Source organism: Hydractinia symbiolongicarpus, chromosome 8 (assembly GCF_029227915.1).
Source record: "Hydractinia symbiolongicarpus strain clone_291-10 chromosome 8, HSymV2.1, whole genome shotgun sequence".
Lineage (NCBI taxonomy): Eukaryota > Metazoa > Cnidaria > Hydrozoa > Anthoathecata > Hydractiniidae > Hydractinia > Hydractinia symbiolongicarpus.
In genome coordinates this window covers 20,680,939-20,696,997 of record NC_079882.1, presented here as the reverse complement: position 1 = coordinate 20,696,997, position 16,059 = coordinate 20,680,939, and the positions used below count along the sequence as shown (strand labels likewise).

At 33.3% G+C, this 16,059-nt stretch overlaps 1 protein-coding gene across 1 annotated transcript; it reads left to right on the top strand.

The window, feature by feature from the left end:
- Positions 1–3,040: 3,040 nt before the first annotated feature.
- On the top strand, positions 3,041–13,732 carry LOC130654348 (ras-related protein Rab-10-like). Its single transcript, XM_057456909.1, has 6 exons — positions 3,041–3,297; positions 10,464–10,524; positions 11,918–11,978; positions 12,510–12,587; positions 12,723–12,812; positions 13,028–13,732. The coding sequence occupies exons 1-6, from the start codon at positions 3,171–3,173 to the stop codon at positions 13,226–13,228; spliced, it is 618 nt and encodes a 205-aa protein (XP_057312892.1). The 5' UTR covers positions 3,041–3,170; the 3' UTR covers positions 13,229–13,732.
- The last annotated feature ends 2,327 nt before the right edge of the window (positions 13,733–16,059 follow it).

Here is a 16,059-nt window from a genome sequence, read left to right as displayed (position 1 = left end):
TGCCCTGAAAAAGCTAAAAAGGTGGTAATGGCAGTATGTGCACTGCACAACTATTTGAGCTCACAACGAGTTACCAATGTTTTAGGGTGTAGCAACTTATCAAATAATGCAAATCAAAATCAACCCATTGGGTCATGGGTACTTTTGGGGCGGCAGTCTTCAAATAACTACTCTGTAGAAGCTAACGAAGTGAGAGATCAGTTTTGTTTAGATTTTACTGGGTACGGGAGCGTATCTTGGCAGAAAAGTTGTATTCGAAACATTTGAAAAACACAGCGTAAAACTCTATCGGATACAGACCTCGTGTTCGCTTGATATCGACTGTGTAAAGGCATTACACAGTGCGTACCCTGAGAATCCAGGGTCTGTATTCGGTGGAGATTTACGCTTTGGGCATATTGTTTTTATATAAGTAGAAATAAAAAACTTACAAGAGTTGAAACTGTTTTTCTTGGACATATATCCCTTAAAAATTCTAGCGATTTAAGGTGCGGCCATTCTGAGACAAATTTGCTGTTGGTTCCTGCACCACTTTTAGGAGATTCTCTTTCTTTTGACAGTTCTTTGCTATAACAAGTTCTCGGGTTTTTTACATCTTTGCGAAAATAAACTTGAAGGATATAGGAGGATAATGTTTAATAAAATCAATTGTGGAGGACAGCTCAATATTTCAGTGAAAAATCGACGTTATCTACTCGTCAATAATTATGCGTCGCATTATTTCGTTGTCGACTTTCACAATATTCACCACTCTTGCAGGTTTTATCATTTTTAATCTTCATAACTTAGGTAAAATACTGCTAGAATCGGTCGAAAGTGGCAGTATTTTTTGTTAAAAGCAAATGATTGGGGTAAAAAAAGAGATAATACACGAAATATTGAGTTTTGAACCAAATCTTTGGCATTTTTATTCTTGTATTTTTCGGTTTTGACGTTCCGGAGGACTTCTTCAAACATCCATTCACTGATAAAAATATCGTTACATTCTTTTTTGAAGACATGTTTTTTAAAACGTCTTCTAGTAATGTTTACTTTTCATATAGAAACTCACATTTTTCAGAACGCACATTTGATGTACAGATTTTAAGCATTTTTATTGGTTAAAAACCTTTCGATAAATCGAAAAAGTTAAACTGGTCTGACTTTTTCAAAATCGAATTCGACAAGTCCGAACATGCCGAAAGTATACGATTTTTACGACACACGATCCAATTTGTCGAATGCGATTAATCGAATCGTTTGTTTTTATTTATGATTTTATAAAACAGGAGAACTATTAAGAAATATAATGAATATGTTTGTGAAATATACTGAATCATTAACCAGAAAAAAAGAATGATTTGAAATTATTGGCTATTGTAAATTCTTTCCCCAAATCATATTTTTGGGGGGGGTGGTCTTAAAATAGTAAATACTAATTTTTATCGAGTATTAACTTTCAGAAATAATTTTAAATGTTTCGCTGGAATTAATTTTGGCGAGTATTGTAAAAATAATGAAGCATTTTTTGACAGTTTACTGCATGATCCTTTGTGATTTTCGTGTCAGCATTCATTTTTTCTTTGTGTTAATGAAATCTCTAAGATAAAATTTTATGAATTATTGGGATTTTGCAACTTTTTGCAGGTATCAATTTTTTTGCAAATAGAATTTTTGTAAAAAAGGCAGGTATTTTCAAATGTATGTTTCCAACTAAAAAAAATATAAATTTAAATTTACAAAATGTAAACTTTCTAAATATAAATTCTAACTATATATACATTTCCTTATAATTTTATTACATTCCAATAAATGTAAAAAAGCACTGTTTATGGTAAGTGTGAGTGAAAGTCACCGTATACCATCCATATTATGTGATTATCTAAACAGATAGTTCTGGCGTGATATTCCAACTCCACTTTTTTTAGACTACACACCATCTTTTAAAACAATTGGGTAAAAATGCTGAAGAATATATCAAAACAAGATTGAACAAAAAGTTAATGTACAGAATTACTTTCAAAGCCTCTTTTATGATAAAAATGGTATATAGTACTACCTGCAGACTTTACACTGACATACCTAATGGCTGGTTTAAATATATATTTTTCAACTGCTCCAAAAGCTACAAAAACTTGGTGTTGATCTGTGAAGGAGAGTATATGAGGCAAGAAAATTGTTTTTTATTTAATGACAAAGATAAAAAAAGATAAATGTCCTCACGGCACTAAATTTCTCATTGGAGAACTACCCCAATGTTGCTCGAGCTGCTTATCTGTAAATTACAGCAGTCAAGGTGTCAGTGAAAGAGATTTTATGACATATAATAGATTCTAAAGGCTGAGAATATGTGAGATAGCCAAGCAGTTTTGTCAGCAAAACAAAAATAGATGGCAAGAGAAGTAAAATCACATAATTCGACATTCACTTAATATGAATGGTAATATTGTCTTTAAATGGATTTACATATAAACTGGTTGGCATAGGGTAGAAAATGTGAGGTAAAAAAATAATGTAGCTACAAAGAAATAAAGTATACAAAAGGTTCTAGCCAGCCCAGCTAGCTACGAAATTTCTGATCATCATTGTGAAACCAAATGAATTTCCTTGCAGAATATAGGCATCAGATTTAACACATCGATTTTGCAGTAATCATATTACGAGATGCCAATTCAGGAAGTTCTGTGCCATCTCTTAACAGCTTTCTGAATGCACTACATCCTGCACAACATGGGAAAAATGGTTGTAACAAAACATAAAATATTGCACATATAAATCCGATTGGCCAGCAAATACAAATCAACAAAATAAACCAAATTACAGTCCAAAAAGCTTTTTGACATTCTCCCGCCATAGTTGTAGCTAGATAGCGTGGTTATCAACACAAGAAAAAGACCTCAACTGGAGTCAAGTGTTTTCGTTATGTTGATCCGGCAATCTCCAACACCGCCCCTTGCGTATATTACGGAAGCGACATTCTTTAAAACGTTTACTTATTTACTTGCCGGTTTAGATTTACTTGACCCAACTAACTAAAAACAAACTATTGTACATATTTTTAGCAATGTGTGTAGTACGTTCAAACACGGAGGGCTGATACTTTTTAAAAATGGAAATAATGATGGCGGCCTATATTGTGTAAAAGACAGAAGTATTTAAGAAAGCAATTTATTAAGTCCGTATCTTCAAATATGGCCAAAAAAGCATATGACTACTTATTCAAACTACTTTTAATCGGCGACAGTGGTGTTGGAAAAACGTGTCTTCTCTTTAGGTTCTCAGATGATGCCTTTAACACAACTTTTATATCAACAATAGGTAACGTATTTTTTATATATTAGCTGGCACTGATTTGCTTTTCTTTTTATATTTTGTTACGTACCTAGATAGCAACATTTTCAGAGAATAGATATTCAAGTTAAGAAAAGGTAATCCAACTTCATGCTATCGTGTAATTTAATCTTTTAACCTGTAAGGAGGAAGGTTCCTAAAAGATTTTTTTCTAGACAGTTGTTCGTTTTTCAATGAAGTCACTGCATTTAAGGTTAAATTTATAAATAAATCAGCAACCTGTAAGTAGAGAGTTACATAGATAAATTCAGTTGTTTATATTTTTTCAGCGGTAAGCTCTTTCAGCTTTGACATTTGCATTGCAGGAAAAAAGATGGGCACCCTAGGTAAAGCGAAGTAATTATCAGTTCATTTCTTCAAACGAAGGAATCCTTAGGACTTTAAATGAATTCAAATAAACCAGAAGACATGAATCTACGCTCGATAATAGTTTTTAACCTTAAAAATGTTTCCGTGAGAATGAATTTGGCGATTCGGTTTGACATCATAACAATTTTTTTGGTGGTGAAAAGTTTCTGTATTTTAGGTGAAGAGAGTGCAGAGCTAGACCCATTTTGAAGTTTTAAGAACAATGTTAGGAAGTTTGAGCAAAGGTATTTTTTTAGAGCAAAATCTAGATAGTTAAGCATCATTTCCAGACAGATTTTTATTGTGGTTACCTTTCGTTAGCTAATTATTCTTCCATTTCCACATTTTTTGCATTCTTCCCCCTACGAACTAGGTTTGTTTTCACCCTGCGAAATTTTAGAAATGGCGGATGTAGCACAAGTGTGATTTGTTATTTAAGAAAAATATCAATCATCACTACAGCAACAAAGCTAAACCGCATCGGCAAATACACAAAAAGAGCTCTTATACAAATCCTAGCGCATCTTTTTTCCTGTGCTAAAAAGTAAATAAATAACGTCACTCTGGAATCCATGTATAGTGTCGGAATCACACAAGTGTTGCATTTTTTAAACAGTGAATCAGCACAATAAATAAGTTATTGATTTCATGCAAATTAAAATTATATTACACTTATGGCCATTGGCTTAATAATAATAATATATAATATATGTTTTCTGTAGCTGGAAAAGAATAACCTTTAATTATTTGGACGACTTTATAGTTTGTTGTTTTAAAAGCAATTTGAGGCAAAATAATACCGGATTCTGGAATCTCTCCGATCAGGAGGATTGCTAAATCACGCAATCCGGTGATTTACAGTAATCGCGGTGTATTCACCCAATTGGCGAAAGATATAGTACTGCTTTGTGACACCTGATTTCACATGTAGCGTCAAGTTCGTCAACAGCTCAGTAAAACTTACCTAAATTGCCGGTAAAAACTAAGGCCTAAAATAAAAATTTGATACAACTGCCGTGTAATTTTCAGTGACCATTAGACTTGTAAATCTTGCTTTAAACCCTACTACTTGCCATGTTTGAGTATATACAATGTGGTAAGTGAGGTCTTGGACAGCTATAATATTTCATGAAAATATGGCATTGTACTTAGTAGCAGTCGTGAACTTACCTTTCCTGTGATCTAGGCAGAGGCTCCTAAAATCCAGACACCTGATCCCCCTATTCATGCTTTTGATCACCCTAATTAGGGATGTTATGGTTTTCGCCATTATCATCACAATGCGCTTCCCAATCAGAGATCTTTTCTGGTTAATTTGTGTCAGCTAAAATATCTTTGTACCATATTTTCCGGTATATAACCCACACATTGTATAACCCACAGCTTAGCTTTTTTAGGGAGTTATAGACTAGATGCTATCAGATTGCCCACACCTTCATATAACCCGCATAAAATTTCAATCAATGTGTTTTACTAACTCGCACCTTTGCATAACCCGCACCTTTGTATAACCCGTATCATGTTAAGAAAAAAATTCAGCATGTTTTTACTTACCCTAATCATTTTATAAACATGTGCGTGTGTTCTGTTTTTTCATGCTGGAGACAAGTGGGGGACGTTTAAACTTGTGAACCTCAAACACGAGAACCAAGTGTCTGAACTAGCGACTCTCTTAGTCTTAACTTCCTTGTCTCCGATTGCCGAAATAATGAGTACTAAATCAGACAATGCTGTTTTCTTTTTATTTGTAGACATTAGTTTCAGCCAATAATAGCTCTTGCTTCCTGCGATTAAACAAACAAACAAATAGAAAAACCATTCTATCAGGTTATAAACCTAAATTAAAATCTTGTTTTTTTATGTATATTTAAGGTTTTTTGTCATAAAGATAAACAACATAATTATCACGGATTGTCTGTAACAGCGATGTACAGAACGTTCTTTCCTAATGCTTATAGAATTTTGTTATCTATTTATATATCAGCAATCACAGTGTGCATAATAAAATGAATGGCGGCAATGAGGGGGAGATGTTGCGTGTGTCTTATTAATTGTATTTTATATTTATTTTTGATATTTTCAGTGGCCACCTGTTGCTCGAAGGTAGCAAAGATAAAAAAAGAAAATTATTATCTATACTTTAATTTCAACATTTTTCAAAATTTTTAACAGGAATTAATAATTAAGTCCTGGGCACTAGGTTGTGAAATACGTGTCAATTAAACCTAAAAATGATACCTGCTATATTGCTCTATTACCAAAAGCAAATCATTTCAATGTGATTGCAAAGATATAAATATATTAGAATTACATTCAGCACAAAAGAAAAATGATCTCCAGAATTGGGTTTCAGAGAGAGCTTGTAATATTAGCAATGGCAAGCAATAGAAAGTTAAGGAAAGCAATTTCACTATGTAAAAAAAATTAAATCACGTAGTTGAAGTAAGATTACGTAGATATAGGATCGCGTATGCAGTTATATTAATGTAAGCATTTTATCCTGTTGGTACTATTTTCTTCATTGAATGTATAAACTTTAAATTTCACAGTAAGTGACAGAAAATAAGAAACTTATCACATAACCCGCACCACAATATAACCCGCTCCAATGGTGGAAGTTGTAAAAATAAAGTTATAACCCGCGGGTTATATACCGGAAAATATGGTAACTTAAATCAAGATAATAGTAATTTGTATTTATAGTGGCAATGCCCAGAATAATATTTCTGATTGTGGACAGCTTTTGGATTCTTTTCACTGCAGGCCACTTTGTGGAAATATTAGTACATTGGAATTATTCAATTGAGTTAACAAAAAAGAAAATAAGATAAAAATCTTTTAATAGGGGAATATAAAAATTATATAAATAATTATTTAAAACTATAATGTTTGCTAACTGCAACCATGAATTGTAGGGGACTATTTAATTTGCTGATATTAATAGGCAAGTTATTCCAAAGCTTTGGAGAGGAATATAAACAGTTCTATTGAAACACCTTGCACCAAAATGAAAAAATAACATGTTACTTAAGGGCATGATACACTTGTGCAATATCACTAAAATATAACTTATAATATCAATATAATTTCTTAAAATATGTTTAAAATATGGTTATAATATCTTATAATTTCTTATAATATAGCTATAATATGTATAATTTCAACACCTGGCATCGAGTTTGATTTTAATAATATTGTTGGTGATCTGGTTTCGAATGCCTTTTGTTTGTGTGACAATAGATCTATTTTCTGTTAGCGTTGTTGTGGCAACGATGTTGTGAAGTTAAATGAAATTATAACGATATTTTAACAAATTATAAGTATATTGTAGAAAAATTATAACTGTATTATAGAATATATTTAATGATATTATTCAAGTGTATCCTGGCCTTTACTTAATCAAATGTTTGTTTGTTAGTTTGTTAATCAAATATGCTAGTGCAATCTCATAAATAGCTTTAAAGATGGAAAGTTCAAATCTGAAGTATCTCTACCCAAGAAATTATTTATGTTAAAATCTAATTTCTTCACTTTTTTCAAAGATAAGTTGTTAGCATTACACCATGTTGGCATATACGATCAACACTATGTAACTTTTTTAACTTAGATTACTATCAAAGATAACACCTAGGTACTTAACCATCTTTCTTTAAGTAGAGATGTCAGTACTTTCTTTCAGTTTTGTCTTATTTCCAAAGTAGATTACTTCAGTTTTATCAGTATTTATAGTGACTTTATTAGTGTGGATCCATTCCTAGACCTTACATAACTCACATTCAGGTGCAGATTTTAGTTAAGGAGCTTTGAAATGGCTACAAAACAGGTCAAAGTAACTTTCAGTATTCTAAAATAAGCTACCGAATGATTATATTTGATAAAAAATCTAATAGCCTTAAGGTAATTAATACCTCTAAAAGAATTTTAAAGTCATTGTTGTTGCTTCAACTGGCGTTATTTGCAATAATTTGTTACGTTACTGTAAGAATGTTTTTACCAAAAAACTTGACAAAGCAAAGTATGTGCTTATGTAGAATGTATATTATGGTTAATTGAATATTTGTAAAATTTGGGTGTCAATACGATGTCCATGATTTAAGACATTGTTTTGGTTGTCATTGTTCATAACTTTTTCCCTTGCCCTAAGCTTGACTTTCATTTAAGTCACTAAAATAAAAGATCAACAGTTAACCTGTAACCCCTTTAAACAATTATTGTGTCATCTGCATACAAATGGAAGTAAGAGTTATGAATTGCGCGATCTAAATCATTTATGTAAAGCAGAAACAAAAATGGTCCTAGGACAGATCCTCAAGAGACTTCATAGGACTTCTCAGGAATCACATCAGACATAGTGTTGTTCACCAAGGTGACTTGGTGTCTATTAGAAAGGTAAAGACCATCCTAAAACCATAACAGTAAAACTTTTTAAAAAAAATCTTATGGTCCACTATCAAAAGCTTTTATAAAATCTATTAAAACTGCTCCAACATGTTTCCCTTTACTCCTTTCATTCAAAATATAATCAGAAGCGGAAGTGGAATGCAGTTTTCAAAAACCAGATCATTCAGTATTTAGCAAATTATTCTCTAATATAAACTCAACATGGACAATTTTCTTATACACTTTCATGACAACTGGAAGGATAGAAATCAGGCTGTAATTGTTTACATCACTAGGATCACCAGATTTAAAAAAAGAAAATACTCTTTTACTTTTTCAACATGATGGAACTTATACCCTGTAGTTTTTTAGATTTTAGATTTAGATTTTTATTGAACAGTCTGTTTTCTTTGCGTGTATTTAGCAAATTCTAATGGAGATCTTTTTCTTTTTTGTTTTTTATTCTTTTTCTTTTCAATCTTCACAGATTATAAATGTTACTATGTTTGATTGAGCTGAGGCAGTCTAAAGTTTATCATTTTTTGTTTCTTTTTTGATCTAGTGGCCCCCAGTGGAAACAATCCACTAACTATAGGTTTTTGTGATTTTTTTGGGCTAGCTACTTTAAATATTTATTATTTAACACTATGGCAAGAACAGTTAAAAAAATTGGAGGCCAGCTTTCTCTGAAGATACATGCACTTTGGTTGACATGTATATACTTAGATTTATGAACGTAAACATTAACCTTGACAACATTGTAACAGACAGGATACATGGTTTTGTGAGTTATATATGTCGGGTTTATTCATGTAATCAATGCTAGCCATGCATTCCGACTACGAAAAATAGAACACATTTATGACAGCTGAGCTGAATTTAAACTGGTATACCATATAGCTGCCAATCCTTAAACATGGTACCTAAAAATGATGGAAGAAAAAGTGCCTGGATCACAGGATCCCTGGTTTGTAGGTTAAACCTAACTGATAAACATAAAGGGAAAATCAAATCATTTTTTAATAACCAAATGAAAATTTAAATTCAAGCTTGGATATGCTTATGCAAAAAACACAAACAGGATCAGGATATGCTTACTTCTTGCTTGTTGTAAAGGCAATTAAATTTACTAAATATAGAAATTAACAGCAATTAAAAACTAATTGCATACATGCACTTGCTCAAGTCCAGACAGTATATTAGTACTTAGTATGTGTATAAAAAAACACTTATGTAAAACTTTGAAGCCTTTCCTCTTAAAACTGATCTATTAAAACCATATTGTCAGGGATCAAATTAACGTAAAAATTTTTTGACATTGCGAACTGTTTTGGCATCTTTGCGACTCGTTTTTCATCAATTTGCGAATCAATTTTGTTATAAGTTTGAACAAACAGCGAATCAAAATATCCTTTCCTTGAAACAACCCTCGTGTGATTATATATTCAATCTACCATATTTGAAAGTAAAATTTTTTTTGCTGAATACTTTGCAGAACAGCGGACAAAATTTTGAATTTACTTATTTGCTTGAATTTATGATATATGGACCTAGTGTAAAGGCTAATTATTTTAGGACCGTGTCAATGCAACGTTTATTTCTCAAAAGAAAAAAATGGGCCGTCCGAAAAATAAGCAAAAAAAAACATGGTGCATTAAAGTTGTGGCATGTACATAATGTCTTGACTGCTCACTAGTTGTTACTGTTGTTGTTGTTGTTTTTATTCTTTTGAGAATATATTGAAGTTTTGATTCGTATTTTTCAATGATAGTTTGTGTAAATTGGGTATTCAAAAGTATTCAAAAAACGATTCGCATTTAGCGAACTGCGAACCCTTATTTCTATCGTTGAATGTTTTCCAAATCAAAATTTTTAAACAACCTTTTTTAAATTAACAATTCCTGAAATTGTTTTGTTTTGTGTTGAGCTCATGCTCTTTCTCTTTTGCCTTAATAAAATTTACATAATATGAATCAAAGTTAAAGTAGCGTAGGAATGTTAGAAATAGTCATGCAAAGATTAAAGACACTGTAAGCATGAATGACCTGCAAGGGTTAAAATTACGTGCAACGATTGTTGTGCACCATGACCAGTTTGCATGCACGAAATTGTTGTGCACAAACATGTACGTTTACTTATGTACCATGCATAAAAATTTGTGTGCATAAAATCCTAATTCAGGAAACGCTGTGTTACAGGATTCAACATTGGAGGACGTGTACGTTATTTCGTGTATGCTATTAGATTTATACATGTACATTGTGTACATGCATGCAATTTACATAAGCCTGCTACATTCAGTCGCAAATGTTTAAAATTTAATCCTTTACACAGTTGCCATTTCATCTGTTTTTAATTATTGTTATTTAAAAAGTACTACTAAAACGTTTTAAATCTTGATTTAGGAATTGATTTCAAAATAAAAACTGTTGAAGTAGATGGCAAAAAAATAAAATTACAGATATGGTATGTGTATTTTACTCTTTTTCTTTTTATTAAAACTGGACAGTCCTTCTTGTCCCAATTTGTTTACATTTTTTTCTGTATGTTGTAGTGTCTTCTAGTATTTTGGTCATTTGCATGTCCATATTTAATATTTGCATATTGTGGTTTTTACCTTTTTACAAGCTCGTGAGCTTGTATTAAAACGCAAATGTGTCCTACAAGAATGGAAATTTTTGCCTCTCTGAGCCCCGACACGGGAGTCGTCGTGTGTTCGAATCTCATCTTGGTAACTATTTTTACTTTTTTTTTCTTTTTTCTTTTTTAAAAAGGTAAGACAAGTGTTCAAAACACTTGTTTAACTAACTAGTAAATAAAGGTGTTTCCACCAAACTTTTTAAAAGTGAATGTAGGCAGAATTAACTGAATTAATGAATTTCGCAAATTTTGGGGTTTGTGGGTTTGTGGTCTTTCTTCTTCCTGTCAGTCGGTTCACCCAAGACGGACCCATCGAAAATTAAAAGTTCGAGGAATTTTCCGTTCAGGAAGGTCTCACAAATCAATTTTGAAAAATAAGTGTGTAACAAATACTATTGCGTATCTAAATAGTAAAATATGTCGTTTCTAACTTCGTAACAAAAATCCCAATTTGATAGACAGCTTTTTGTAAACTTTATTCGCGAGGTTGTTTGCGTATATCATACGTCTTGTTTGATTTTTTAATATTGTTTCATAAGTTACATATATATAATAGATTTTTTGTTTTATTACATGTTACCATTTTTTTTTACTTTTAGCAGTAGTTCATAACAAAGAGACTATAAATATTACATAAATGAATAAATTTATTATAATAATACAGCAATTGTGTGTGTCTGTGACAGGCAAGGTGGATTTTTTCATATTTCTATATAGTTACTGGAAAAGTTATTAAAGTCTTCTTTGTTAATTTCTGCCTTCAAAGAATAACATCAATCCATTGACTGATGTCAACAGCATTTTTGTAATTAGTGATGCTATTGCAATTCACTTTTAATTTCAGGCCTAAATAACTTGTAAACTATCGACGTTAACCCCTGCATGAATAACTAGGGACGACCTTGGTTTAAAATAAGACCAATTTCCTAAACTTGGGTCCACCCACCCGTTTTAGGACAGACGGATTGATGACATCATCAAAGAACTTTGAAACCCCAATATTTCTTTAAATGTTCGTTGAAAACGCACAATCCTAACACTTTCTTGATCAGTGTTTCAAGCTCTACGCTCTACCACGGGTCATTGCAGACATTAAAATTCAAATGACACATCTTATCTGTTGTTCCTCTTCCTATCGATTATTAAATTAGTAAATAAATAAATGAATGAATAAATAACCATAACAGGTTAAATTTTTTATCTCAAAATTTTGTTTTAGGGACACAGCTGGTCAAGAACGCTTTCATACAATTACAACGTCGTATTACCGTGGTGCAATGGTAGGTGGTGTGTAGATATACGTCTGTGAAGCATTATCTGTTTTAATATTTTTTAAATCATATCACGATTTATACATTATAAAAACAAACAAAAAATTATGATGTGCAAACTATTTATGCACTTTTGATAACTTCTGTCTGTTTTCTGTATTAGTCCTAAGGTAAACATTGTGCTTTCCTATTTTTTAATACTACAATTCTGTCAAATTTTATGTCATATGTACTACTCTGCACTTCTACTCTAAGAATTTATGACCAACAGGCACTTAACCCCTCCACCCTAAAGGGCTAAAAAAAACCATATCAAATAGGGTTAACGTTACTTTAATAAGTAATGAAGTCAGCCACCTTTTTGTTGTGCATTATAAGAAGAGATGGTGAACTACCCTGCCTTATCTTTGGAAAAATAATAAATAAAAAAAGCTTTGAAGTGAAGTGAATATCCATAAAGATATTTTGTACAGCAAAATCGTGAATTTTTGTGTTCGTTTCTCACAATAGCAGGTCTAACTCATTGTTTGCTGTATTTAGGGAATAATGTTAGTTTATGATATAACACAAGAAAAGACGTTTGACAACATCGCTAAATGGCTCCGTAACATCGATGAGGTAAACTTGTGTCATTTAATTGAGTAATGCTCAAAAGAAAACTAATACGTTGACTTTAAATTTACTTTTATTTTTTTAAGAATGCCACATTTCTTTTATACACGCTTTAACTATATTACAATTAATCTTTCCCAGCATGCAAGTGAAGGAGTGGAGCGAATGATCCTCGGAAACAAATGTGATATGGAAGACAAAAGAATGGTAAATAAGGAGAAAGGAGAAGGGGTATGTTATTTTCATGTTTTCCACCTGAGTTTATGCACAGCACGCAAATATTACTTTCAAATAGCAGTAGCCATACTACAGGAACTTTGAATGCAGTGACATGTGTTCACGTATAAATAATTATGAAATATGTTTTGTCTTGTATAGTTGTTAGAAGTACTCAGTCATCCTGCATCGGGTTAAGCATGATAACTATTTATTTTTTTCTAACCTAGATTGCTCGTGAACATGGAATAAGGTTTTATGAAACCAGCGCAAAGGACAATATATGTGTTGAGGAAGCATTTATGCAATTAACGCAGGACATCTTACGTAAGCACCAAGCCGGTGCTGCTCAAAGTGAAGCCTCCTCTGGGGTAGTAATAGACAAGGACAATCAAAACAAAGGGAAAACCGCAAGTTGTTGTAACCAGTAGTAATTGAATCAAATTAACCAATCACAATTTGCACGTGCTAACACACCGTTATATCATCACATCACCAAAGTCTGAATTGAATAAAGCTATGTGTTAAAAGTCATGAATATTTGTTGCTTAATACATATCTAACATATATATAATGGTCAATAATTTTATACAATGGTATTGGAAATGTTACTTATTTTTGATGAGCTAGCCTAGTCTGTCGGGTAGACAGATAGTCACCTTAATTCCCCAGTTCTGTCGAGTTGAATTGTAAAGAAAATTCTGGAGAAGTCAAATTAAACCGAAATAAAACGCCTCCTAATCTTATCTTCTCTTTGTGTAACAATGTTGATGTTTTTCATGAGGTGTAATAACCACTCCATTGTTACAATGTATTGCCTTGCAGAGATTTTCGATGTGAACATTTGTTCTTATATATAAATTTGCATTGTTTATCATTCATTTACTATAAATGACTGTATTTCTTTCATATCAGAATATTTTGATTAGTTCCAATTTTTTTTTATTTTTATACTATTTTATAATAATCATTAATCATCTTTGGTGATTCGCGATACTGAAATATTAACTTTTGCTTCGGGTCCATCTTTCTAAATTTGTAATTACCTTATAATAGGGAAGATATTGATAATGTACGTGAAAAGAACACTGGGAATCTATTGTACTCGCTATAGGTTTTTGATTCGTTATTGCTTACACGGTTAGGAGCTTTCATTTTCAAAGTAAGAAGGTTTAATTTCCAACACAAACATGCAATGAAGAAATCTGTTTATTGCCCAAGGGCAAAAAAAAGTCTTGGTTAAAATGTGTTTTTTTAGAATCACGAGGCTCGAAGTCTCAACGTAACGTAGCCTGCAGAAGTAATTTAACACAAACTAGTCGGTGGCCCGTGGAAAAATCCACGGGTTTGCCCGTCCTTTTTATACCGCATTGCGTTCCTCTCGCTACTTGCGCCAGCTAAGCTACCTTTTTGCGTGACAGACAGACAGACGTATGTATTATAATATGGATGCAGACCTGAAGGCTTTTTTCTGGATAATGCACCAGAAAAAATGCATAACAATAAATACACCCGCCTGAATAGGGAATGAACGGCGGTTAATCGACATCGCTATCTGTAATATCGTCAGAAAGAGAAACAAGCACTAGGGACAAAGTTGGCGCGGCTTCTAGTCACCTGAATTAAATTTGGCGGCATATAAAGTTGGTGTAACACTTATAAGTCAAAAAATGTACTGTCAATGTAAAACTAACTTGTTATAAAAGAAAAACATTGAATGCTTAAATATTTCATACCGTTAAAAATCTTTATTTCAAAGAATAGAAAGTATTTCAAACTGATTTGATGTCAGTCAACATACTTTACAAGGCAAGCCTAAATTAATAAGTCGTATTTAGATGACCTAAAGTCCCCGCCAAAGCATGGCAAATCTTCAGACGTGACTATGCCATTTCCCAAAAATCCCCTAGAAAAGAATTTCTATGGGATATCTTCTATGTATCGGTCCTAATGTTTTAGTTAACTTAGCGCACAGACTCGAGTAGAAGGGGAAGGGAGATATAATGGCTTATGATATAGATAAACAAAGAGAAATAAAGGTTGCGGTGTAGTTAAGAATATTTTTTTCATATGTTGTTTAGATTTTTCAAAGTTCCACGGTTAAACCCTTATAAAAATCAACATACAGTTTATCACTTGTGTCATCGCGCCTCATCCCACAAAATCCGGTGACAAACAGCAAAAAATCAACGCATGTGCAGCAACACCTGACCAATAAAGTTGAGTAGGGGAAATTCCCAACTTGCTCAGGAAAGCAATTAGTAAACTATACAGCACCGTGTCGGCACCAGTAGCAGCAACTCGCGACGCTCTTGCCAAACGATTACGAGACGTGCAGGATACCGTTGCCCTCTACTAAGACAAGGCGAGGGAACAAATTTCGGGAGTCACAACGCTCCACGACGAGGTAGAACAGGAAGCACATGAGGACTACTACGACACGGAGGACATTGAACATCGGGAGGGGGGTGATATCCAAATGCTGGAAGATGAAAATAGGGTCAAAACATGGCGCTTTAACAAGCATTTGAACCAACTTCTAAAGGACGCGATGATGCGAAAAATTGAACCCTACATGGAAATGCGCGTTAGGGTCGTGTATAGTTTCAGCTGTGATATTTACAACGGTGGAGGTTGCGTGTCTGATTACCATAAAAATAAGAGTTCCAGGTCATTATCAAGCATCGCCGAAATTGAAGCATTCATAGAAAAATGCGAAATGAAGCGCCTCGATCTGGAGGATGGTGAGTTTTGGAGTAAGGCCTACTTGCCACCGGATAGGACCACCGAGACCGTAGGAGCATATGAAGGGAAAATTGTCTTCGATCATGTAAGGATCAAGGTCATAAGCACGCGTGAGCCTCTTTTGGGATGCAGCCCCCCTCCCGGATTGGCTTTGAAACAAGATGTGCATCTACGGCATGGATGGGAAAAATGCCAGAACGGACAACTTATGTTTTTGGAGATGTTTAGCTGTAAGGGAGAGGGCTGACGTAGTACGAGGAACAGAGTTTCTTACAAGACCAGCCCTCGCATTAGCCCGAAAGTACTACGGGAACCCTAAGCTAAAACGTAAGGACGTGCGCCCTACGAGGCTGGTGGAACTGGAGGGCGTTGACAAACAATTCAAGATCAATATCAGAGTCTTTGAGCCCAAGACAAACTCTGGGAAGGCACCATGGCGACTCGTCTATGGGCAAAAGCAGTACAAAAAGGGTTTAGATGACATCAATATTGGTATGCTGGACGGGCACTGTTTTTT

Coding starts and splice junctions, on each gene's coding strand:
- LOC130654348 (XM_057456909.1), top strand. CDS start 3,171: ATGGCCAAAAAAGCATATGACTACTTATTCAAACTACTTTTAATCGGC. Junction 11,979..12,509: donor CGTATTACCGTGGTGCAATG/GTAGGTGGTGTG, acceptor TGCTGTATTTAG/GGAATAATGTTAGTTTATGA. Junction 12,588..12,722: donor GGCTCCGTAACATCGATGAG/GTAAACTTGTGT, acceptor AATCTTTCCCAG/CATGCAAGTGAAGGAGTGGA.